Raw genomic sequence first — 26,413 nt, forward strand, 5'->3', positions numbered from 1 at the left:
GGAGGACGGAATAGGAGGACGGGATAGGAGGACGGGATAGGAGATAGGGATAGGAGGTCAGGATAGGAGGTAGGGATAGGAAGTCGACATAGGAGGACGGGATAGGAGGTCAGGATAGGAAGTCAAGATAGGAGGACGGGATAGGAGGACAGGATAGGAGGACGGGATAGGAGGTCGGGATATGAAGTCAAAAGCTTCCTCCTTTGTTTATTTTCTTCTCCAACAAGTATTAGGAAGTAAAAACCGGGCAACGCCGGGTACTCAGCTAGATATATATATATATATATATATATATATATATATATATATATATATATATGAGAAAAGAAGAAGGTCCGACACTTCAGGTGAAGGATTAAAACCAGCTTTCTTTTTATTCAAAACCTTGACACAATTCACATACAGAACAACGTCTGACGTGTTTCGCCCATGTTGGGGCTTAATTGTAGAGTAGCAAACATTTAACAAACAGTGTTAAAATACAAAATCAGCGGGTCACATGACCTCTCATATCATTAAAACACAAAGTGTAAGAGGTCATGTGACCCGCTGATTTGCTAATTTAACACTGTTTGTTTAATGTTTGCTAGTCTATGATTAAGCCCCAACATGGGCGAAACGCGTCAGATGTTGTTCTGTATGTGAATTGTGTCAAGGTTTTGAATAAAGGAAAGCTGGTTTTAATCCTTCACCTGAAGTGCCGACCTTCTTCTTTTCTCAATTGGATTTTTTTTATAATAGTATAATTTTTTTATAATAATATAATTTTATAATTTTTATAATTAATTTCCAATTATTTTACTTACATTTTTATTTCTAAATCTCTTTAGAAGTCATAGAAGGTTGATAAATAATGTCATGCTTTACACTGTTCTTGTTGCTAGTGATCAATGACTACACATTTACTAGCCAGGACTTTTTAACTATTAATGTATAGAAATTATCTGGAAAAAAAAAAATACCATGCTAGACATATAGCTCAGAACATGAAGGATTTCACTTGTCTTGTAATAATTCAGAAAATATAGAAGGAAACTGATCTGGTGATGACCTTTGTTAAAGATTCATGGATTATAACGGAATCCTACATTCCTGCAAATTAATTTACTGATTAAAATGAATGGAGATTATACAGAAGTCATTAATTTACTGAACCTGCACATTGTCCAGATGAATTCTTAACATATATTTATAGCTTTGTCTACTGAAATTATAGAAGCTTATATTCTTATATACCAGAATAGTATTATAGTAGTTATATTTTTATTTATAATCTTGTACATAGGAGACATTATTATACTAATTATATTCTTGTATAAAGAAGCAGCATTATAGTAGTTATATTCTTGTATATAGGAGCAGTATTATAGTAGTTATATTCTTGTATATAGGAGCAGTATTATAGTAGTTATATTCTTGTATATGGGAGCAGTATTATAGTAGTTATATTCTTGTATATAGGGGACAGTATTATAGTAGTTATATTCTTGTATATAGCAGCAGTATTATAGCAGTTATTTTCTTGTATATAGGGGGCAGTATTATAGTAGTTATATTCTTGTATATAGGTGCAGTATTATAGTAGTTCTCTTCTTGTACCTAAGAGGAGTATTATAGAAGATATATTCTTGCACATAGGAGGCAGTATTATATTAGTTATATTCTTGCATATAGGAGGTTGTATTATAGTAGTTATATTCGTGTATATAAGAGCAGTATTATAGTAGTTATATTCTTGTATATAGGAGCAGTATTATAGTAGTTATATTCTTGTATATAGGAGCAGTATTATAGTAGTTATATTCTTGTAAATAGGAGCTGTGTTTTAGTAGTTATATCCTTGTATATAGGAGCAGTATTATAGCAGTTATATTCTTGTATAGAGGAGGCAGTATTATAGTAGTTATATTCTTGTATATAGGAGGCAGTATTATAGTAGTTATATTCTTGCATATAGGAGGCATTATTATAGTAGCCATATTCTTGTATATAGGAGGCAGTATTATAGTAGTTATATTCTTGTATATAGGAGGCAGTATTATAGTAGTTATATTTTTGTATATAGGAGGCTGTATTATAGTAGATATATTCTTGTACAAAGGACCAGTGTTATAGGAGCAGTATTATAGTAGTTATATTCTTGTACATAGCAGTATTATAGTAGTTATATTCTTGTATATAGGATGAAGTATTATAGTTGTTATATTCTTGTACATAGGGGGCAGTATTATAGTAGTTATATTCTTGTACATAGGGACAGTATTATAGTTGTTTTATTGTAGTACACAGATGGCCATATTTATATACTGTACTTACAGTATAATAATAGACATGTAATGCAGTTGAGAACACACCAAGCCACAACCCTAAAGAAACATTCTTGATAATTCTCCGCTAATACTCTGAGGTGTATGATTGGGGAATGGGGTTTTTCAACTCAAGAGCTATTCAATTATGAATATAACACAGCCTCTTCTTTTTTTTTGACGATAACTACAGATCCAAGGCCATTATACCTCTACCTACTGTATTTATAAAGTAACAATTCCTATTTTATTAAACCACATTTTTTCACCAGTAACGTTCACGACTGCATTGACCCCCGAAACCTAAATAGCTGTATTCTAATACATCAAGTACTTTTTCCCAGGAGTATTTTGCTATTTTCCCTTCCTGAGCTGATAACCTTTGCAGCGCGCTCTTTACAATTCTGTCCTATTGATTTCCGCAGAAAGCGTCCTCTGTTTTAAATGCGAACACAATTTACACAGCCTCTAAAACGAAAAGCAATAGCTTTACAGTCAATTGCATGTTTTTCAATATGAGCTTATGCAGAAATGGCGTAAAGTACGAGGTTTGTCGCACGCAGAATTACACTGGTTTCCACCCTGTAGATCAAAATTTCTCAACCAGGGTGCCTTTAGCTGTTGCCAAACTACAACTCCCAGCATGCCCGGACAGCCAAAGGCTGTCCGGGCATGCTGGGAGTTGTAGTTTTGCAACAGTTGGAAGCACCCTGCTTGAAACACTGCTGTAGATTCTGTGCCATCCCTGATGTAGCACAGCTGAGTTTGTCATGTGGTGAAACAACAATGCGACATTTGGGGTTTGACACCGAATTGCTGCATTATGTTGCTCCTCAAGCACAAATCATGCAGAAAATCAAAAATTCAGCTCTGCTACATATACATGGTCAAACAGAATAAAATTTTGATGGCTTTTCTCAGTGCTATAAGAATAGTACTTGTATATAAAGTCTCCCTTCGTATTGTTACGCTGCAAAAAACATAACTTGCTTTGCCAAGGGTGTCAGCTTGGCCCCTTCCACAAGACACAAGCAGCACAATGTGTGCAGAAGAGTCTACAGGCAGGTGACCATGAGCTTCAAGATGATAGATCTTTTTTTTGGGGCTGAGTTTAAAGGGGTACTCCGGTGGAATACATTTTTTTATTTTTTATCTTCTGGTGCCAGAAAGTTAAACCGATTCGTAAATGACTTCTATTAAAAAAGTACCCTTACAGTACTTTTTAACAGCTGTATGCTACAGAGGAAATTCTCTTATTTTTTTTATTTATTTTTTTGTCTTGTCCACAGTGCTCTCTGCTGACACCTGATGCCCATATCAGGAACTGTCCAGAGCTGGAGACAATCCCCATTGCAAACCTATGCTGCTCTGGACAGTTCCTGACACGGACAGAGGTGTCAGCAGAGAGCATTGTGGACAAGACAAAAAAGAAATTCAAAAAGAAAATAATTTCCTCTGTAGCATACAGCTGCTAAAAACTACTGGAAGGGTAAAGATTTTTTTAATAAGTAATTTACAAATCTGTTTAACTAGTTTCTGGCACCAGTTGATTTAAAAAAAAAAAAAAAAATTACCCCTTTAATGACGGTATATAGAAAAGCAAGGAGTCAGCTCACCATGTGTTGCAATTAGTTCGTCTTGGAGTCTGTTTTCCAGGAAGCACGGAGATAGGAATGGGCCGGGTCCCAGGCAGTGAATCTTAGCAGAAAGAATAGTGCAATCCAGCTTCCTAAAACGTCAATGTTTTATTAATCCATTTAAAATAGAACAAAAAAAAGTGAGGTGCAGGTTAAAAGCCAAATGAAACGCCGACGCGTTTCAGTTTAAAGAAAAACCTTATTCATAGCGATGTTTAAGGAGGACAGAGAAAATGCTGCTATTAATACCTTAACCTAGCTAGGTTAAGGTATTAATAGGAGCATTTTCTCTGTCCTCCTTAAACATCGCTATGAATAAGGTTTTTCTTTAAACCAAAACGCGTCGGCGTTTCATTTGGCTTTTAACCTGCACCTCACTTTTTTTTGTTCTATTTTTAATGGATTAATAAAGCATTGAAGTTTTAGGAAGCTGGATTGCACTATTCTTTCTGCTAAGATTCACCCCTTTAATGACCCTTGATTTCTTAAAGTGACAGTAAACCTAAAATGTATCTAATCCCCATTATTTGTATAGGTGAGACCAATCATTTCATGCCTGGAAGACGATGACTGTAGTACTGCTCAATGGGATCATTAAATCGGTACTCCAGTGCAAAACATTTTTTTTTTATCAACTTGTACCAGAAAGTTGAACAGATTTGTAAATTACTTCTATTTAAAAATCTCAATCCTTCCAGTACTTATCAGCTGCTGTATGCTCCAGAGGAAGTGGTTTAATTCTTTCCAGTCTGACCACAGTGCTCTTTGCTGCCACCTCTGTCCATGTCAGGAACTGTTCAGAGCAGGAGCCAATCCCCATAGCAAACCTCTAGCGCTCTGGACAGTTCCTGACATGGACAGAGGTGGCTGCAGAGAGCACTGTGGTCAGACTGAAAAGTACTTCACAACTTCCTCTGGAGAATACAGCAGCTGATAAGTACTGGAAGGATTAAGATTTTTAAATAGAAGTAATTTACAAATCTGTTTAACTTTCTGGTATCAGTTGATATAAAAAAAAAAAATGTTTTCCACCCGTGTACCGATTTAATGATCCCATTGAGCAGTACTACAGAATGAAAAGAACTACACAACTTTTTCTGGAGCATGCAGCAGCTGATAAGTACTGGAAGGATTAAGATATTTTAATAGAAGTAATTTACAAATCCGTTAAAGTTTCTGGAGCCAGTTCATATCAAAAAATAAAAATAAATGTTTTCCACTAGAGTACCCCTTTAAATTCAATTATGTAATATAATATTATTGTATTACTGTTTATTATGTTTCATTATTTTCTGATTTTTCTATTATATTATGCTGTATCACATATAGTCATATTGTTCTCTATTATTTTACTGTATTTTATATACTTATTTGTTTTATTCTTTTTATTTTATTAATATATTACTCTTCACTATGTTATAGTATACCATGTCCAGTTATATTACTGCATATTATATTACTGCTTGTTATATACTATTTTGTTTTATTCTTTTTATTATATTAATATATTACTGTTCACAATGTTATAGTATACCACGTCTAGTTATATTACTGCATAATATATTACTGTATGTTACCGTATTTATTATTTTACCTTATTCTTTTATTATATTAATATATTACTGTTCACTATGTTATATTATTTCATGTCTGGTTATATTACTGCATATTACGGTATATATTAAGTGTATCCTCATAGGAATAATGCATTTTCAGGACACATATATATATAATTTTTTTTTTTTTTTTGTGCCATCAAGCTATTTCTATATTCCTTCAAAATCCCTAATCCCATGGCAGGAGATTATTTATAATGCGGCCGATAAAGAGCAATTTACTGTACCCTATCTGCCTACTGGATCAGGACGCTACTTCTCCAATGATTGAGTCACAGTTTGTATTAAGTTTCTTTCATTTTCGGAATTTAACAGATAAGAAGTTCATTAACTTCTTGGCAGATTCCATCTACTCTGGAGATAAATAGGGAAAGACAAATAGATTTCCACATTAAATTATTGAGCAGAAGTTTGAGAATGACTTCAATTAAGAATGCTAGAAAGCTCCGGGAGATTAAATCTTTGTCTTCATGTTAAATGATAAATCCCATTTGATTATAATCACCCCCGACTCTAAATAAACCGGGCATTTTACGGCAGAATTGGTTAATTATCATTTTAGAATAGAAAAAACAAGCAAAACAAATACACTGATCGCTTGAAAGTTAGACTTCATAAGAAGAGCCCTTGTGTTACGTATTCATTATTGAAGGCACCAACATTGGACTGTAAACTCTTCTATGGAAAAAAAAAAATCAATACTCTAAGGGAGTTGTCTCCAAACTGTTGAGACCTGAGCATGCCTGGATAGTCTTTGGCCCGGACAGCTGCAGGGACAGCTCAGCCTAGCAAGGAAGGAGTTAATTAGTGTTTGTTAACTCCTCGGATGGGGGTGTACATTATACAGGCATCTATATCCAGGAGTCAGGTCCTTGGGAAAAAAAAGTGTGGGAACTCACCCAAGATTTCCACTCAAGGGCTGCTACTGCTATAGGGAACGGTGTTCCTGCTGTGAAAAAAAGTGCAGGATCTCAGTTCCCACGTGTTCCTGAATGACTTGAGCCCTGTCTTTATGGCTGTATAATGTATACAATGAAGAGAGTGATATTTACCCTCTCGTTGATGGTCTTGGCCTCTTCTTGTATAGCTCCTCTCCTTAGTGAGGTCATCATTAAAGGTGGAGCCCAGACCCACACAGAGATGGTAAGTATCACTCTATTTACTGTATACATTAACCAGCCACATAATGTATACCCCCCACCCCCAGGAGTTAAAGGGGTACTCCTGTGGAAAACTTTTTTCTCGTGCCCAGAAGTTAAAGGGGCATTCCTGTGGAAACTTTTTTTTATTATTATTATTATTATTATTATTAACTGATTCCAGAAAGTTAAACAGATTTGTAAATTACTTCTATTAAAATTTTTTAATCCTTCCAGTACTTATTAGAGGCTCTATACTACAGAGGAAATTCTTTTCTTTTTGGATTTATTTTCTGTCACGAGCACAGTGCTCTCTGCTGACACCTCTGTCCATGTCAAGAACTGTCCAGAGTAGGAGAAAATCCCCATAGCAAACATATGCTACTTTGGACAGTTTCTAAAATGAACAGAGGTGTCAGCAGAGAGCACTGTGGTCATGACAGAAAAGAAATTCAAAAAGAAAAGGATTTCCTCTGTAGTATACAGCCGCTAATAAGTACTGGAAGGATTAAGATTTTTTAATAGAAATAATTAACAAATTTGTTTAACTTTCTGGCACCAGTTGATTAAAAAAATAAAAAAATAAATAAGTTTTCTAATGGAGTACTCCTTTAACTAGTGCCACTCAGGAGGACCTCTACTTCCTGATCTACCAAGACCTTCTGGTTTGGAGGACTTTGGACCTTACTCCTTTTTGGCACATGACAATCTCTGGTTTTCAATATTTAAATTGGTGACTTAAAAAATCACATTAGGAAAAAAACTACTATATATATATATATATATATATATATATATATATATATATATATATATACCATATTTTCCGGCATATAAGATGATTTTAAAACCCGGTAACTGTTCTCAAAAGTCGGGGGTCGTTTTATAAGCCGGTTGTCGTCTTCGGGACACAAAGATGTCCCGGTTACCTTTCTGCGGCCACGTGTTAACTTTAAAAATGCAGGGGCCGGCGGGAGATAGCGCACGCAGGGATGTCACTGACTATCTAATGTGGGGGATCGACAACATAATGTTGGGGAAACTATTCTGCCAACTTAATGTGGGGGAACTACAACCTAATGTGGGGGATCTACAACATAATGTGGGGGAACTATACTGCCAACTTAATGTGGGGGAACTACAACCTAATGTGGGGGATCTACAACATAATGTGGGGGAACTATACTGCAAACTTAATGTGGGGGAGCTATGCTAAAAACAATGTGGGGGAACTACAACCTAATGTGGGGGAACTATACTGCCAACATAATGTGGGGCAACTATGCTGACAACCTAATGTGGGGAAACTATGCTGACAACCTAATGTGAGGAAACTATGCTGACAACCTAATGTGGGGGGAACAATACTGCCAACCTGATGTGGGGGAACTATACTGCCTACCTAATGTGGGGGGAACAATACAGCCAACCTAATGTGGCAGAACTATGCTGACAACCTAATGTGGGGGAACTATACTGACAACCTAATGTAGGGGGAACTATACTGCCTACCTAGTGTGGGGAACAATGGTAAGGTACCGAACATCACGGTAGAGGGGTAGTCTTATACGGCGAGTATATCCCAAACTCTATATTTTAACTATAAAAGTTGGGGTTGTCTTATACACCCAGTCATCTTATATGCCGGAAAGTACAGTATATATATATATATATAAAATATGACCGTTTCATTTTCCTTTTGCCATTACTACAAGTAAGTATAATAATAGGCTACTGGAATCTCTAAAGCTATTTTACAGAACCTCAATGAAGAAATCCTACAATCTACGAGAGCTTAAAAGCCCTGACATTTTGCTAAAAGATGTTTGAACCTGGAGAGAACTTATTTTATCACCATTTGAGCCTCTTAATAGACATTAGAGTGGTTGTTTGGTTTCAATTTTTTTTTTCTAAACTCTATTAGAAGAATTTGAGTTCATAGAAGAGATTTCATTATTTTGGAGCCTCTTGTGTTGGCTGGAGAAGATAGTCTCTACAATGAGCATCTCTGTATCTAAAAGACTTGGCCTGTCTAGGCATTACACCAATTTAATTGGGCATTGTGTCATTCTTCATTTGTCCTGTGGTGGTGCTGCAGTGGAATTGAAAACTTCTATTTTTCCCCAAAGATTATAGTTAATCACGGCGTAGTGGGCCAACCTATGATCAGCTAAAATCGAGGGGACCTTCTTAATAAAAAGGACTTGTACAAAGTGGACAAGTAGTTTCCATACTGTGATGGCTTTAAAGGAGATGTCCGGCGCAGACTTTTCAATTCCGTCCTGCCCGGGCTGCAAAAAAAGACAAAACAAACTTTCACTTACCTCCATATGTTGGCCCGGAGCTCCTCAACAGCTGATCGGTCAGCCGGGCTGTCTGCTTCCTCTAGCCCGGTACGTCACACGGCGCTTCAGCCTATAACCGGCCGCAGCGATGTCCCACCTTGGACGGTGATAGGCTGAAGCGTTGTGTGATGTACCAGGCTAAAGGAAGTAGGAAGTAAACAGCCCGGCTGACCGATCAGCTGTTGCGGAGCTCCGGGGCAACATATGTAGGTAAGTGAAAGTTTGTTTTGTCTTTTTTTTGCAGCCCGGGCAGGACGGAATAGAAAAAGTCTAGGACATCTCCTTTAAGGTGATAAAACTAAAGGCCAATTTAATTTAAAAAAAAAACTGTTTTAGGCTAGGTTTCCACTCAGGGTTTATTCTGACGTTTCTTTGAAAACTGCCACAGCAGTATTTGAGCCAAAGTCAGAAGTGGATCTATCAGGAAGGAGAAGAATAAGTCCTTCCCTTATATTTTCCGTTCCTTTTGAATACACTTCTGGCTTTGACTCAAAAAGTGCTGTGCAAGTTTTCCCAAAAATGCCAGAAAATAACCTGTGTGTAAACCTAGAGTTATGAAGATTGAAATACATCTCTTAAAATAGTTGCAACTCTTTAATCTAAAAATGTATTGTTTATTGTATAGTGTAATGTTTGTTGTAAAATTTAATAAAAATATATATAAAAAAAAAAATAGTTGCAACTCATAGAGTATTCTTCTAGAAACAGTGCCACTTGTGTGTATGGGCCGTTTGCGGTACTACAGCTCAGCCAAGTAAATACACAGAAACTTCCTAATCTCATTGGATCCATTTACTGCCAACTACCAACTAAATAAATCCTTAGATGTTTACTGACATAGAAAAATTGTGTGTGGATTGTGGGTAGAGACATGCAAATTAAGGGGCTGTCTAGTATAACAAAAAAGAATGTTCTCCCCCCCCCCCCCCCCCCCCGAAAAAATAAAATAGGCAGTGAACTGAGCAGCTGGAAGCATTTGGTCTATTCACTGTGTAGTGGTGGTTCTATGTTACTGCAGTTTAGCCTAAACATTGCTGATCTGCAGTTACCAGGTCTGACCACTAGGTAGTGAATGGATCCAACTGCTTCAGAACTCTGTATGGTGTAGGTTGCTGTCCAGCTGATTGACAGTGCCGGGTGTCAGCAACTGATGACCTATCCTGAGGCAGGGCTTCTAATCATATTAGCCCGAAAATACTCTTTAAAGTGTCACATGTCACAATATATTTTATTTGTGTACCAGTAATATGGTACAACAAGAGTCCCCCACGTGTCCTCTACCTACCTGACTATATCCACGTGTATGCCAGCTCATTTATTACTGAGAGATTTTATTGAGAGTGACAGAGAAAAATCGAGATCTAATGAAGTTAGACATGATGTAGCCCCTTGTCATCCTCCTGTTATGTAATGGAGTCTAACGCTCATTATCTACCTGCCTATGGTCATTTATTGTAATTATCTTACAGAAACAATTCACGTCCTGTAATCTATGCAAAAATGATACGTGGAAAACTGAAGAGACATTATTGGTCTGAGATGTAGGTTCAACACAGTCTGATCGCCATATCTGTTATTTTATATACAGGTATCTACTGGGGTGAAGATATAGGTGGTACAGACCCGGACCTGATGCATGAGGGGGTCCAAATGTCCCTAGGGTATAGATGTCGACCTGATTCTTGAGGAGGTCCAAATGTCCCTGGGGTGCAGACCCGGACCTGGTGCTTGAGGGGGTCCAAATGTCCCTGGGATGCAGACCTGGACCTGATGCCTGAGGAGGTCCAAATGTCCCTAGGGTGCAGATTTGGACCTGATTCTTGAGGAGGTCCAAATGTCCCTAGGGTGCAGATGTGGACCTGATTCTTGAGAAGGTCCAAATGTCCCTGGGGTGCAGACCTGGACCTGGTGCCTGAGGAGGTCCAAATGTCCCTAGGGTGCAGATGTCGACCTGATTCTTGAGGAGGTCCAAATATCCCTGGGGTGCAGACCCGGACCTGGTGCTTGAGGGGGTCCAAATGTCCCTGGGATGCAGACCTGGATGTGGTGCCTGAGGGGGGTCCAAATGTCCCTAGGGTGCAGATGTGGACCTGATTATTGAGGAGGTCCAAATGTCCCTAGGGTGCAGATGCGGACCTGATTCTTGAGAAGGTCCAAATGTCCCTGGGGTGCAGACCCAGACCTGGTGCTTGAGGGGGTCCAAATGTCCCTGGGATGCAGACCTGGACCTGGTGCCTGAGGAGGTCCAAATGTCCCTAGGGTGCAGATGTGGACCTTATTCTTGAGGAGGTCCAAATGTCCCTGGGGTGCAGACCTTGCCCTGGTGTTTGAGGGGGTCCAAATGTCCCTGGGATGCAGACCTGTGCCTGGTGCTTGTGGGGGTCCAATTGTCCCTGGGATGCAGACCTGGGCCTGGTGTCTGAGGAGGTCCAAATGTCCCTAGGGTGCAGATGTGGATCTGATTCTTGAGGAGGTCCAAATGTCCCTGGGGCGCAGACCCGGACCTGGTGCCTGAAGAGGTCCAAATGTCCCTGGGGTGCAGGCATGGATTTAGTGTCTGAGGAGGTCCAAAGGTCCATCTTCTACATAAAAAAAATCCCCAGGACTGCATTTTGGGGGACAGGGGCTTAAAATTATACCTCTGGGTAACTTCATTTTCTGTTCATTAGATATCATATGCAGGTAAACTAATATGGCTACACTAATATCTATGGTTGTTGAAAATATAGTATTGGGTTGTCATAAGCTAGACCCCTATGTCACCAGGGTTTGAGAAAAGGCTACGCCATTTTGGCAAAACTGACTGGCATGGACAGTTTTAGGGGGTGGAAAACTGGGCAATTTCCCATGGTTCCGAGGACTTTTTTTATCTCCAAATTTCCTAATTTTTGGTGTTTTATCTCAGAATTTTGATTTTCAATTTTAAAATTGTATTTCCGAATTCTATTTTTTTTTGTTTGTCTCCTGCTTTATTTTTTCCCAAATTCTGGCTTATCTTAAAAATAAAAGAAAACATTTTTTTTTTATAAATTTTTTTTTATTTTTTTTTACTAAAAGAGAAATCAGAGGTGCATTATTATAGTATTTGTTTTAGATGGGCAGGCACCTATAATATATTTTAACAGGATACAATATGATCTTTTTATGCATTATCTAGGGCATTTTGTGCTATGGATAGGTTTACAATGTACAAATAAAAATACATAAATAAATAAATAAATAAATAAACTTAAGAGCTTGTTAAAAGAGAAGTCTCATGGTGGAAAACGTATCCCCCAGCCACAGGACAGGGGATAATTTTAGATTGCAAAAATAAGCAGCTGGAAATCCACAACAAAATACGCAGCAAAATATGCACGTCTGAATGGACCCTAAGTGTACATTCACACGCACAGATTTTTTAGCGGGTTTTCCACTGCGTATTTGAAAGTGGGTTGGCTCTTCTGGGCAGTCCGAAGCCGATTTTCCGCGGCGGAATGTACACTGCGGAAAATCCGCCGCAAGCGGCATTGAAGTCAGTAGGGACTGTGGCAGATTTTCCGCAGCATAAATTCCGCCGCGGAAAACCTGCTGCGGACAGCCGAGAAGAGCCCGTCCACTTTCAAATACGCAGCGGAAAACCCGCTAAAAAATCTGCGCGTGTGAACGTACCCTAAGGGTTCGTTCACATGGGAGGATTACCTGTGGAATCTCCGCAGCGGGTTCTTCTACCATTGACTTCAATGGGTCAGCAGAAAATCCGCAATAGAGGCAGATTTGCAGATTGTTCTTCAGACCCATTGAAGTCAATGGTAGCAAAATCCACGGAAAATTTTCTGCAGAAAATACGCTGCGGAAATTCCGCAGGTAATCTGCCCGTGTGAACGTACCATTAGGTTCTATTCAAACATGTGTATTTTCCTGCAATTTTTTTTTATGTATTTCCAGATGCGTATTTTCTGCTCCTTATTTTCTGCTGGTAAATCAATGGTAAAATAAGCAGTGGAAAATCTGTGGCAAAAAATATGCAGCAAAATGAACATTCACCGTCCCCCTGTAGAACCGACCGAACGGCTGAATGGGAAGGCATCAGAAGGAACAGCTGGAAACCACTAGTTACGGGAGGAATTACATGCGGCCTCCAAATCCTATTTGGTGAAGCAGCGTCCCCCTCAGATTGACTGATTATCCAGCTGATACATTAACAATCCCTTTCTTCTAAAAAGGCCCAGAATGCACTGCTGCATATTCATCACACTGCCCGGTATTACAAGCAATGATGGACTGAGCAGCTTTAGGTAATGTTATTGATCGCGACATTGATCAGCCTTTTGTCACGAAACAAAAAAATAAATAAATAAAACACAAAGAAAAAACCCACAAAAGATATGCCAGAGATGAATATGGTCGGGTGTAGATCACACAATGGCGGCTACACAAAGTTACTTAAGAAAATGACAATGATGGAGTTCTGTTCTCCGAGTTTAAGCGGCGGAAACTTCCGAACAATGGGAAAGTTCAGCACTGCGTCAGCAGGAACTGGGTGTATGGGGGTCGGATCTATCTATGGAAATAAATGGCAGTACTAGATCTCCGGTCACAGGCGAGTAGGAGTGTGGTGATAACTGTCTCAGTGTGTACCAACCAGGGTGCCTCCAGCTGTTGCAAAACTACAACTTTCAGCATGCCCGGACAGCCAAAGGCAGCTTTTTCTTGGTGAAAATTTCTAGGATTTATTCACAGGATTTTCTATGAATAAATCCTAAATCTATCTATCTATCGATCTCATATCTATCTATCTATCTATCTATCTCATATCTATTTATCTCATATCTATCTCATATCTATCTATCTATCTATCTATCTATCTCATATCTATCTATCTCATAACTATCTATCTATCTATCTCATATCTATCTCATATCTATCTATCTATCTCATATCTATCTATCTCACATCTATCTATCTATTTATCTCATATCTATCTCATATCTATCTACTTCATATCTATCTATCTATCTATCTATCTATCTATCTCATATCTATCTATCTATCTATCTATCTCTCTCATATCTATCTATCTATCTATCTATTTATCTCATATCTATCTATCTATCTATCTATCTATCTATCTATCTATCTCATATCTATCTATCTATCTATCTATCTATCTATCTATCTATCTATCTATCTCATATCTATCTCATATCTATCTATTTACCTGAAGGTACACCAACCTTGCTCAAAAGCACTTACTGTTTGGACTCTTTATGTACAGCAATTTCGTTTCTTTTGCATCTGATTGAGTTCATGGGCGCCGGATACCTGATGTATATGTAGTGTTTGTATTTGTGCCTGTACGCCTATGATCATACCGCACATGTGGCTTGCTGTTTATTTTGTAAACATACTACATCATTGATTGTGTCACTAATTGTATCACACCTGATATGTATATATACCCAGCACTGTGTACTTACCATTGCTTGACAAAGGCCTTGTGAGAAGGCTGAAACGTCGCTATTTTGATGCTTTGTGAATAAAGCCACACAGTATTCACCTGTATTCCGTGAGTGCCGCTGCCTTCCTTTGATATCTATCTACCTATCTATCTCATATCTATCTATCTATCTATCCATCAATCTCATATCTATCTCATATCTATCTCATATCTATCTATCTCATATCTATCTATCTATCTATCTATCTCATATCTATCTATCAATCTCATATCTATCTATCTATCTATCTATCTCATATCTATCTATCTCATATCTATCTCATATCTATCTATCTCATATCTATCTATCTATCTATCTGTCTCATATCTATCTCATATCTATCTATCTGTCTCCTATCTATCTCATATCTATCTATCTCATATCTATCTATCTATCTCTCATATCTATCTATCTATCTATCTATCTATCTATCTCTCATATCTATCTATCTATCTGTGGTGTCCCAGTACCGCATTATATACAGTACCTATTTGTGTATGGGTCCCCATAGCCAAAGTCCCTAGGGCATAGGGATCCCTGTCACTTATTTAATCCCTAGTCGCCTCTATTCTAGTTTATAATCAGTAATTTATTCATAGGTTAATGTAAATAGAATGATATGTGTAGATAAACGGTTAATTACTTGTTTCCAGTAGCATTGCAGGACCTGCAGGTCATGTGACGAGGTGAACTCTATGGTATTAGGCTTAAGGACCTTTGGAGGCCCTGTGACGTAAGCAATCCCATTACACCATGTAATGGTGAATGGCAGATGTTCGGACCAATCAGATTCGCCCCGCCCCCTGCCCATATAAGGGAGCGGCGGCCATCTTCTCTCTCTCTTGTTCCTGCGCAACCAAGCAGTAAGGATCTCTCTTACCTCGTGGGCTGTCATGAGAGAAGGATCTGCGCAGCAGCTAACGCAGTGAGTTAGGCCTGAGCCTTGCGGCGACGGCGGAACAATCTAATTATAGAGTGTATCACTACCCAAACACTCTGCAGCATCACCGGACCTAATAACTCCCCTAAATCCGGACGAATCTGCAAATCTCTTCCTAAATTCAGAGACACTATGTCTTGCTCAAGGTCCGCAACTACTGCCAGTCACTAAGCAACCTAAAGACTGTTTGTATGAGACTGTTACTGTGCCGTGGATACTGCAAGCACTTCAGTAAAAAGTTATTCAAGTTCAAGTTCAAATCTCTTTGTGAACCTTCAGTTATTTTATGCACCTATCGTTACTGGGAAGGGCGGCGATAGGCCGGAACATTGATTCAGCATACCAGCCCTCAGCCTGGCGTCACGAACTCTAGGGTTAACATTAACCCCTTGTATATCTATACCATACCACCACTACCATACACCCCCCAAGGGCTACCACATATCTAAAATGGTGTACATATTTTCTTGCATCCTACCTGAACACTGGACTTCTCATTCTCTCCATATAATGGTAAACAAAGCTCTTGACCGTTTCCATAGCCGGACAGATATACATTTCGTCTATGAGGATACTGAAGCTCCTTACACCTGACCATTTATTAGCTTCTCTCTCTGTTCACAAATATATATCCGTGTTTCTCTGAATATCAGGAGGATTAGGCTGATACAAGAACAGATATTAAGTTCTCTGGGCTTATACAGATGAAAACTCTTCTTGTTAATAACCACCATCATTACACATTAAGAACGTGACAACACAGCGGATGCCACGTGGAGCCGCGCAATTAATCTCTTGTGTGTATGGATAGAAAACAACTGTAGATTACTGTAATGTAAGACTTTTATCCTAAGAATAAACTATTTAACATTTACATAGGAAATAATAAAAAAAAAAAAGAATAATTTTTAATCACTTTCACCTTTTGACATTTTGAAGAAGAAGAAAATGGGAAATAAACATTCTCCAGCTCTCTGTATGGGGTACAGAAAGATTCCGCATTTTCTGTGTACAGTGATTATAATCACAACTTATTGGTCTTAGGCAAAATTATACATGATGGAAAGAGTCAGCTAAGAAGGCTTAATCTTCGGCTCGGGCAAAAAAAAGCTTTAGTACAAATTGTACGTTTTTGGAAAAAAGTAAATAAAAAATTAACACATATACACAAATATATATATATATATATATATATATATATATATATATATATATAGTGAAAGAGTATCTGGAGAAGTAGTGGACAATAGTGTTGCTCGCGAATATTCGCAATACGAATTTTATTTGCGAATATCGCATATTCGCGAATTCGCGAATATTTGCGAATATAGCGCTATATATTCGTAATTACGAATATTCGCTTTTTTTTTTTTTTTCCCCAGTACACATCACAGTGATCATCCCTCTCTGCTTCCAGCTTGTGTGGTGTAAAGAAGGCTCTAATACTACTGTGTGAGACTGGTGTGCGAATTTTCGCATATGCGAACTTGTGCTTATGTTAATTTTGTATATGCAAATTTTCGCATATGTTATTTTCGCATACGCGAATTTTCGCATATGCGAAAATAAAACGAGAATGTTACGAATATGCGAATATTCGCGAATATATGACGAATATTCGTCCATATATTCGCGAATATTCGCGAATTCGAATATGGCCTATGCCGCTCAACACTAGTGGACAAGGTATATGTGTGCCCAAGTTTCCTCACTTCTGTCATTTAAAGCAACCAAGGAAATGTTCAGCAGAGGTCTATGCAAACATCTCTGCAATTCGGTTTGTATAAAACCTGTTTTTAGGGCCTGTGTTGCTGGAGTTGGGAGAGAAAGATGGGCCCCCACTCAATCGGGACAGTCCGGGTTTTCGGCTGTCAGGTAATCACTCCACAGGTGTGCTAGCCTGATATAAGGCTGAGAATACAGACACAAGAGAAGAAATGTCCAGCGCAGGATAAGGTCAAACAGGAACTTTATTGGCGATCACATGGAACACACAGAAAGACCAACGCGTTTCGGGTCAAGCTGGACCCTTAATCATGCCATGATTAAGGGTCCAGCTTGACCTGAAACGCGTTGGTGTTTCTGTGTGTTCCATGTGAACGCCAATAAAGTTCCTGTTTTGACCTTATCCTGCGCTGGACATTTCTTCTCTTAGTTCTGTCTACTGGACTGTGGCACAGCCGGTAAGTCCGGAAGCGGATGGGAAAGTCAGGCTGAGGTGAGCCGCCAACTTTTGCTGTTATTAGAATACAGACACAGCTCTCTCTCAGCCTGGGAACAGGTTATCTGCATGGAGCCTGTGAGAGCACTTTAAGGTATGGACTTTGCTATTTTGTTTAGTGCCCGGTATAGGGCCGGCACTTGGTCAGTGAGGTTTCCTGCTGTTTAGTTAGAGCCGGACAGGATTAGGATTTTGTTTGTTATATTTTATGTTCTATACCTCAACCTGACAATAAAACTGTCTGAGGTCAGTTAAATGAATTCCCTGCTGTTTGGGCTGCAATTTCTATGATTTATATATATATATATATATATATATATATATATATATACAGTTAAAACCGGTTTTCAACAAAAACTGGGTTTTCCTAGTAAAAAACTATTCTTACTAAGCACCTTTGTAAAAACTAGAATTTAAATGTTGGCGAGTAGAATATATGAGTGATACTTTCTACTTACATTCAGGTTGTGTAGCCACCTTGACTGGCTGTGAGCTCTCGCCGGGCCCAAACTCATTATAAGCTACCACACGGAAAGAGTAAGTCTCCTCGGGTTTCAGGTTGCCCACTGTTAACTGCAGGGCCACAGACTGTGACGTGTTTAAGGCCCGCTCCCTAAATGAAAAGGACAGAAACAAAGTTCTAGTAAAGACAGAAAGGCCAACAACAAAAAACAGGATGCAATATAAGTATCTAAGTAAACAATGGAAATATGTTCTAGCAATGTCGGAGATATAACGGCTTGTGATGGGTGATCTATGAGACCTTTGCCTAGTCTAGGTGGTCATTCAGATCTTGGGTTTTGGCCAGTCTCCTGGTCTTTTGAGAATACCTGCTGTATGTGTTCATGCCTAGGTTATGGACATTGGGGGACATGCCTCTGGGACGGCATCCGTTTTGCGTGACTCAGCGCGCTTCTTCAAGCCAGCGCTCCAAGGAGCGCTGGCTTGAAGAAGCGTGCTGAGTCATGCAAAAGGGATGCTCTCCCAGCAGCAACAGTCAGGTCAAACATTGCAGGGACACCTCTGGGACAGCATTGATTTCGTGTGACTCAGCAGCAACAGTCAGGTCAAACATTTTGGGGGCACCTCTGGGATGCCATTCGTTGCTTGCAGCAATGGCTTGAAGAAGCGCGTAGAGTCACGCAAAACAGATGCTGTCCCAGAGGAAACAGTTGGGGAACCTCAGTCAGACATTGTGGGGGGGCACCCCTGGGACGCCATCCGCTTAATGTGACTCAGTGTGCTTCTTCAAGCCAGCGCTCCAAAGCGTGCTGAGTCGCGCAAAATGGATGCTGTCCCAGCAGCAACAGTCAAATCAGACATTGCATGGGCCCCTCTGGGATGGCATCTGTTTCGCGTTACTCAGTGGCAACAGTCGGGCAACCTCAGTCAGACATTGCGGGGGCCCCTCTAGGACGCTTTCCGCATCACGTGACTCAGTGTGCTTCTTCAAGCCAGTGCTCCAAAAGAGTCATGCAAAACGGATGCTGTCCCAGCAGCAACAGTCAAATCAGACCTTGCGGGGGCACCTCTGGGATGGTATCTGTTCCTTGGAGCGCTGGGTTGAAGAAGCGCACTTAATCACGTGAAACGGATATCATCCCAGAGGCATCCCTGCAATGTCTGACATGACTGTTGCCGCTAGGACAGCATCCCTTTTTGCACAACTCAGCGCGCTTCTTCAAGCCAGCACTCCAAGGAATGGATGCCCAGAGGTGCCCCCCCAATGTCTGACTGACTTTACTTGACTGTTGCCGCTGAGTCACATGAAACAGGTGCTGTCCCAGAGGCGCCCCTGCAATGTCTGACCCGACTGTTGTCGCTGGGATGGCATCTGTTTTGCGTGACTTTAGCGTGCTTGAAGAAGCCAGCTGAGTCACGCAAAGCAGATGGCGTCCCAGAGGTGCCCCCCCGCAGTGTTTCACTGAGGTTACTCGACTATTGCCTCTGGGACAGCATTTGTTCTGCGTTACTTAGTGCGCTTCTTCAAGCCAGTGCTCCAAGGAGCGCTGGCTTGAAGAAGCTCGCTGAGTTATGCAAAACGGATGACATCCCAGAGGCACCCCTCGCAATGTCTGACTGGGGCTACCAGACTGTGCACCCCAAGATTAAAGATTTTCACACACAAGCGATTAATACCGCCGTCTTATTTCCTCTTCATATTGTGACACTGTTACGCCGAGCGCTCCGGGTCCCCGCTCCTCCCCGGAGCGCTCGCTTCACTCTCTCCGCTGCAGCGCTCCGGTCACGTCCTCTGACCCGGGGCGCTGCGATCCCGCTGCCAGCCGGGATGCGATTCGCGATGCGGGTAGCGCCCGCTCGCGATGCGCACCCCGGCTCCCCTACCTGACTCGCTCCCCGTCTGTTCTGTCCCGGCGCGCGCGGCCCCGCTCCCTAGGGCGCGCGCGCGCCGGGTCTCTGCGATTTAAAGGGCCACTGCGCCGCTGATTGGCGCAGTGGTTCCAATTAGGGTAATCACCTGTGCACTTCCCTATATTACCTCACTTCCCTTGCACTCCCTTGCCGGATCTTGTTGCCTTAGTGCCAGTGAAAGCGTTCCTTGTGTGTTCCTTGCCTGTGTTTCCAGACCTTCTGCCGTTGCCCCTGACTACGATCCTTGCTGCCTGCCCCGACCTTCTGCTACGTCCGACCTTGCTTCTGCCTACTCCCTTGTACCGCGCCTATCTTCAGCAGCCAGAGAGGTGAGCCGTTGCTAGTGGATACGACCTGGTCACTACCGCCGCAGCAAGACCATCCCGCTTTGCGGCGGGCTCTGGTGAATACCAGTAGTGGCTTAGAACCGGTCCACTAGCACGGTCCACGCCAATCCCTCTCTGGCACAGAGGATCCACTACCTGCCAGCCGGCATCGTGACAGTAGATCCGGCCATGGATCCCGCTGAAGTTCCTCTGCCAGTTGTCGCTGACCTCACCACGGTGGTCGCCCAGCAGTCACAACAGATAGCGCAACAAGGCCAACAGCTGTCTCAACTGACCGTTATGCTACAACAGTTACTACCACAGCTTCAGCAGTCATCTCCTCCGCCAGCTCCTGCACCTCCTCCGCAGCGAGTGGCCGCTCCTGGGATACGCTTATCCTTGCCGGATAAATTTGATGGGGACTCTAAGTTTTGCCGTGGCTTTCTTTCCCAATGTTCCCTGCATCTGGAGATGATGTCGGACCTGTTTCCCACTGAAAGGTCTAAGGTGGCTTTCGTAGTCAGTCTTCTGTCCGGAAAAGCCCTGTCATGGGCCACACCGCTCTGGGACCGCAATGACCCCGTCACTGCCTCTGTACACTCCTTCTTCTTGGAAATCCGAAGTGTCTTTGAGGAACCTGCCCGAGCCTCTTCTGCTGAGACTGCCCTGTTGAACCTGGTCCAGGGTAATTCTTCCGTTGGCGAGTATGCCGTACAGTTCCGTACCCTTGCTTCAGAATTGTCCTGGAATAATGAGGCCCTCTGCGCGACCTTCAAAAAAGGCCTATCCAGCAACATTAAAGATGTTCTGGCCGCACGAGAAATTCCTGCTAATCTACATGAACTTATTCACCTAGCCACTCGCATTGACATGCGTTTTTCTGAAAGGCGTCAGGAACTCCGCCAAGATATGGACTCTGTTCGCACGAGGCGTTTCGTCTCCTCGGCTCCTCTCTCCTCTGGTCCCCTGCAATCTGTTCCTGTGCCTCCCGCCGTGGAGGCTATGCAGGTCGACCGGTCTCGCCTGACACCTCAAGAGAGGACACGACGCCGTATGGAGAACCTCTGCCTGTACTGTGCTAGTACCGAACACTTCCTGAGGGATTGTCCTATCCGTCCTCCCCGCCTGGAAAGACGTACGCTGACTCCGCACAAAGGTGAGACAGTCCTTGATGTCTACTCTGCTTCTCCACGTCTTACTGTGCCTGTGCGGATGTCTGCCTCTGCCTTCTCCTTCTCTACGGTGGCCTTCTTGGACTCTGGATCTGCAGGAAATTTTATTTTGGCCTCTCTCGTCTACAGGTTCAACATCCCGGTGACCAGTCTCGCCAGACCCCTCTACATCAATTGTGTAAATAATGAAAGATTGGACTGTACCATACGTTTCCGCACGGAGCCCCTTCTTATGAGCATCGGATCTCATCATGAGAGGATTGAACTTTTGGTCCTCCCCAATTGCACCTCAGAAATTCTCCTTGGACTTCCCTGGCTTCAACTTCATTCCCCAACCCTGGATTGGTCCACTGGGGAGATCAAGAGTTGGGGGTCCTCTTGTTCCAAGAACTGTCTAAAACCGGTTCCCAGTAACCCTTGCCGTAACTCTGTGGTTCCTCCAGTAACCGGTCTCCCTAAGGCCTATATGGACTTCGCGGATGTTTTCTGCAAAAAACAAGCTGAGACTCTACCTCCTCACAGGCCTTATGATTGCCCTATCGACCTCCTCCCGGGCACTACTCCACCCCGGGGCAGAATTTATCCTCTCTCTGCCCCAGAGACTCTTGCCATGTCCGAATACGTCCAGGAGAATCTAAAAAAGGGCTTTATCCGTAAATCCTCCTCTCCTGCCGGAGCCGGATTTTTCTTTGTGTCCAAAAAAGATGGCTCCCTACGTCCTTGCATTGACTACCGCGGTCTTAATAAAATCACGGTTAAGAACCGCTACCCCTTACCCCTCATCTCTGAACTCTTTGATCGCCTCCAAGGTGCCCACATCTTCACTAAATTGGACTTAAGAGGCGCCTATAACCTCATCCGCATCAGAGAGGGGGACGAGTGGAAAACGGCATTTAACACCAGAGATGGACACTTTGAGTATCTGGTCATGCCCTTTGGACTGTGCAATGCCCCTGCCGTCTTCCAAGACTTTGTCAATGAAATTTTTCGTGATCTGTTATACTCCTGTGTTGTTGTATATCTGGACGATATCCTAATTTTTTCTGCCAATCTAGAAGAACACCGCCAGCATGTCCGTATGGTTCTTCAGAGACTTCGTGACAACCAACTCTATGCCAAAATTGAGAAATGTCTGTTTGAATGCCAATCTCTTCCTTTTCTAGGATATTTGGTCTCTGGCCAGGGACTACAGATGGATCCAGACAAACTCTCTGCCGTCTTAGATTGGCCACGCCCCTCTGGACTCCGTGCTATCCAACGCTTTTTGGGGTTCGCCAATTATTACAGGCAATTTATTCCACATTTTTCTACCATTGTGGCTCCTATCGTGGCTTTAACCAAAAAAAATGCTGATCCCAAGTCCTGGCCTCCTCAAGCAGAAGACGCCTTTAAACGACTCAAGTCTGCCTTTTCTTCGGCTCCCGTGCTCTCCAGACCTGACCCTTCCAAACCCTTCCTATTGGAGGTTGATGCCTCCTCAGTGGGAGCTGGAGCTGTTCTTCTACAAAAAAATTCTCCCGGGCATGCTGTCACTTGTGGTTTTTTCTCTAGGACCTTCTCTCCAGCGGAGAGGAACTACTCCATCGGGGATCGAGAGCTTCTAGCCATTAAATTAGCACTTGAGGAATGGAGGCATCTGCTGGAGGGATCAAGATTTCCTGTTATTATCTACACCGACCACAAGAACCTCTCCTACCTCCAGTCTGCCCAACGGCTGAATCCTCGCCAGGCCCGGTGGTCTCTGTTCTTTGCCCGATTTAATTTTGAGATTCACTTTCGTCCTGCCGATAAGAACATTAGGGCCGATGCTCTCTCTCGTTCCTCGGATGCCTCAGAAGTTGATCTCCCTCCGCAACACATCATTCCACCTGACTGCCTGATCTCCACTTCTCCTGCCTCCATCAGGCAGACTCCTCCAGGAAAGACCTTTGTTTCTCCACGCCAACGCCTCGGAATCCTCAAATGGGGTCACTCCTCCCATCTCGCAGGTCATGCGGGCATCAAGAAATCTGTGCAACTCATCTCCCGCTTCTATTGGTGGCCGACTCTGGAGACGGATGTTGGGGACTTTGTGCGAGCCTGCACTATCTGTGCCCGGGATAAGACTCCTCGCCAGAAGCCCGCTGGTTTTCTTCATCCTCTGCCTGTCCCCGAACAGCCTTGGTCTCTGATTGGTATGGATTTTATTACTGATTTACCCCCTTCCCGTGGCAACACTGTTATTTGGGTGGTCGTTGATCGATTCTCCAAAATGGCACATTTCATCCCTCTTCCTGGTCTTCCTTCTGCGCCTCAGTTAGCGAAACAATTTTTTGTACACATTTTTCGTCTTCACGGGTTGCCTACGCAGATTGTCTCGGATAGAGGTGTCCAATTCGTGTCTAAATTCTGGAGGGCTCTCTGTAAACAACTCAAGATTAAATTAAATTTTTCCTCTGCATATCATCCCCAGTCCAATGGACAAGTAGAAAGAATTAACCAGATCTTGGGTGATTATTTGCGACATTTTGTTTCCTCCCGCCAGGATGACTGGGCAGATCTCCTTACATGGGCCGAATTCTCGTATAACTTCAGGGTCTCTGAATCTTCCTCCAAATCCCCATTTTTCGTGGTGTACGGCCGTCACCCTCTTCCCCCCCTCCCTACCCCCTTGCCCTCTGGTCTGCCCGCTGTGGATGAAATTTCTCGTGACCTTTCCATTATATGGAGAGAGACCCAAAATTCTCTCTTACAGGCTTCATCACGCATGAAGAGGTTCGCGGATAAGAAAAGAAGAGCTCCCCCCGTTTTTTCCCCTGGAGACAAGGTATGGCTCTCCGCTAAATATGTCTGCTTCCGTGTCCCTAGCTACAAGTTGGGACCACGCTATCTTGGTCCTTTCAAAATTTTGTGTCAAATTAATCCTGTCTCTTATAAACTTCTTCTTCCTCCTTCTCTTCGTATCCCTAATGCCTTTCACGTCTCTCTTCTCAAACCACTCATCCTCAACCGTTTTTCTCCCAAATCTGTTCCTCCCACTCCTGTTTCCGGCTCCTCGGACGTCTTCTCGGTCAAGGAGATTTTGGCTGCCAAAAAGGTCAGAGGGAAAAATTTTTTTTTAGTAGACTGGGAGGGTTGTGGTCCTGAAGAGAGATCCTGGGAACCTGAGGACAACATCCTTGACAAAAGTCTGCTCCTCAGGTTCTCAGGCTCCAAGAAGAGGGGGAGACCCAAGGGGGGGGGGTACTGTTACGCCGAGCGCTCCGGGTCCCCGCTCCTCCCCGGAGCGCTCGCTTCACTCTCTCCGCTGCAGCGCTCCGGTCACGTCCTCTGACCCGGGGCGCTGCGATCCCGCTGCCAGCCGGGATGCGATTCGCGATGCGGGTAGCGCCCGCTCGCGATGCGCACCCCGGCTCCCCTACCTGACTCGCTCCCCGTCTGTTCTGTCCCGGCGCGCGCGGCCCCGCTCCCTAGGGCGCGCGCGCGCCGGGTCTCTGCGATTTAAAGGGCCACTGCGCCGCTGATTGGCGCAGTGGTTCCAATTAGGGTAATCACCTGTGCACTTCCCTATATTACCTCACTTCCCTTGCACTCCCTTGCCGGATCTTGTTGCCTTAGTGCCAGTGAAAGCGTTCCTTGTGTGTTCCTTGCCTGTGTTTCCAGACCTTCTGCCGTTGCCCCTGACTACGATCCTTGCTGCCTGCCCCGACCTTCTGCTACGTCCGACCTTGCTTCTGCCTACTCCCTTGTACCGCGCCTATCTTCAGCAGCCAGAGAGGTGAGCCGTTGCTAGTGGATACGACCTGGTCACTACCGCCGCAGCAAGACCATCCCGCTTTGCGGCGGGCTCTGGTGAATACCAGTAGTGGCTTAGAACCGGTCCACTAGCACGGTCCACGCCAATCCCTCTCTGGCACAGAGGATCCACTACCTGCCAGCCGGCATCGTGACAGACACTTTAAAATGAGTCTGTGTCCATGTATTTCACCCCCCTTATTATAGACGGTACATCTACATATTTCAACGACAGCCGGAACACTTTGTTACCCAGGTGTAATCCAGACACAGCAGATATTAAGTTACGTTTCGCCTAATTTTAGATTTCCTTTCCTTCTATTTATTTTTACCATCCTTTTACAATGTAAAACATATGCGCTCACTTATTGAAGCCCTTCTCTCAAGGGTTCCTCTTGCCAACATCTACTTGAACGATTTAATGAAAACGGAGAAGAAACGAGTTTTGCGCATCCGAAAAGCACATGGGACACTCGGAAGGAGTCGGTGGTATTTTTAGAACCTTCGGTGGCGGGGATGTGGCTTTCTTACGTATCATTAGATATATAAATAATGAGCACAAACTCTGCGTTTTAGAGGGAAGACTAAAATGTCTTAAAATTTGAGAAGATTGTTTTCTAAACACGTGTCGATGGCGGATGTCTTACATTTGCCATCACAAAGTGACAGGAACGGAGTGAAACTAATATGTCAGCTCAAATTTGAAAGCTTCTCTGCCTTAATAAGAGATACAACATCCTACTTTACTATTCACCGCTTGTGATCCCTGTTAGAGAAACCCTGACATAACACGATCCCGCTAATGTGAAAAGAATTTTTTTTTTGCAAGGTCTACGAGATTTTACTTTTTTAATGGCAAAGAAACTGGGTTGTACTGTTTCTACAGTGCCAAAATAAGTCTAAATAAAAAAGCAAATTAGAGGGGTATTCCAGGAAAAACATATATATATATATATATATATATATATATATATATATATATACATACATATATATAAACTGGCTCCAGAAAGTCAAACCAATTTGCAAATTACTTCTATTAAAAAATCTTAATCCTTTCAATAATTATCAGCTGCTGAAGTTG

The 26,413-nt window shown here is 42.4% G+C and overlaps 1 protein-coding gene across 8 annotated transcripts in view; it reads right to left on the bottom strand.

Moving 5' to 3' along the window:
• Window positions 1-26,413, bottom strand: part of DCC (DCC netrin 1 receptor) — a 533,618-nt gene that overhangs the window by 195,558 nt on the left and 311,647 nt on the right. For all 8 annotated transcript variants that reach the window (XM_056545057.1, XM_056545065.1, XM_056545088.1 and 5 more), the window contains exon 9: window positions 18,143-18,297. In XM_056545057.1, the coding sequence (XP_056401032.1) occupies window positions 18,143-18,297 (155 nt within the window). The remainder of the gene's footprint in view (window positions 1-18,142; window positions 18,298-26,413) is intronic.

Source organism: Hyla sarda, chromosome 1, assembly GCF_029499605.1.
Source record: "Hyla sarda isolate aHylSar1 chromosome 1, aHylSar1.hap1, whole genome shotgun sequence".
Lineage (NCBI taxonomy): Eukaryota > Metazoa > Chordata > Amphibia > Anura > Hylidae > Hyla > Hyla sarda.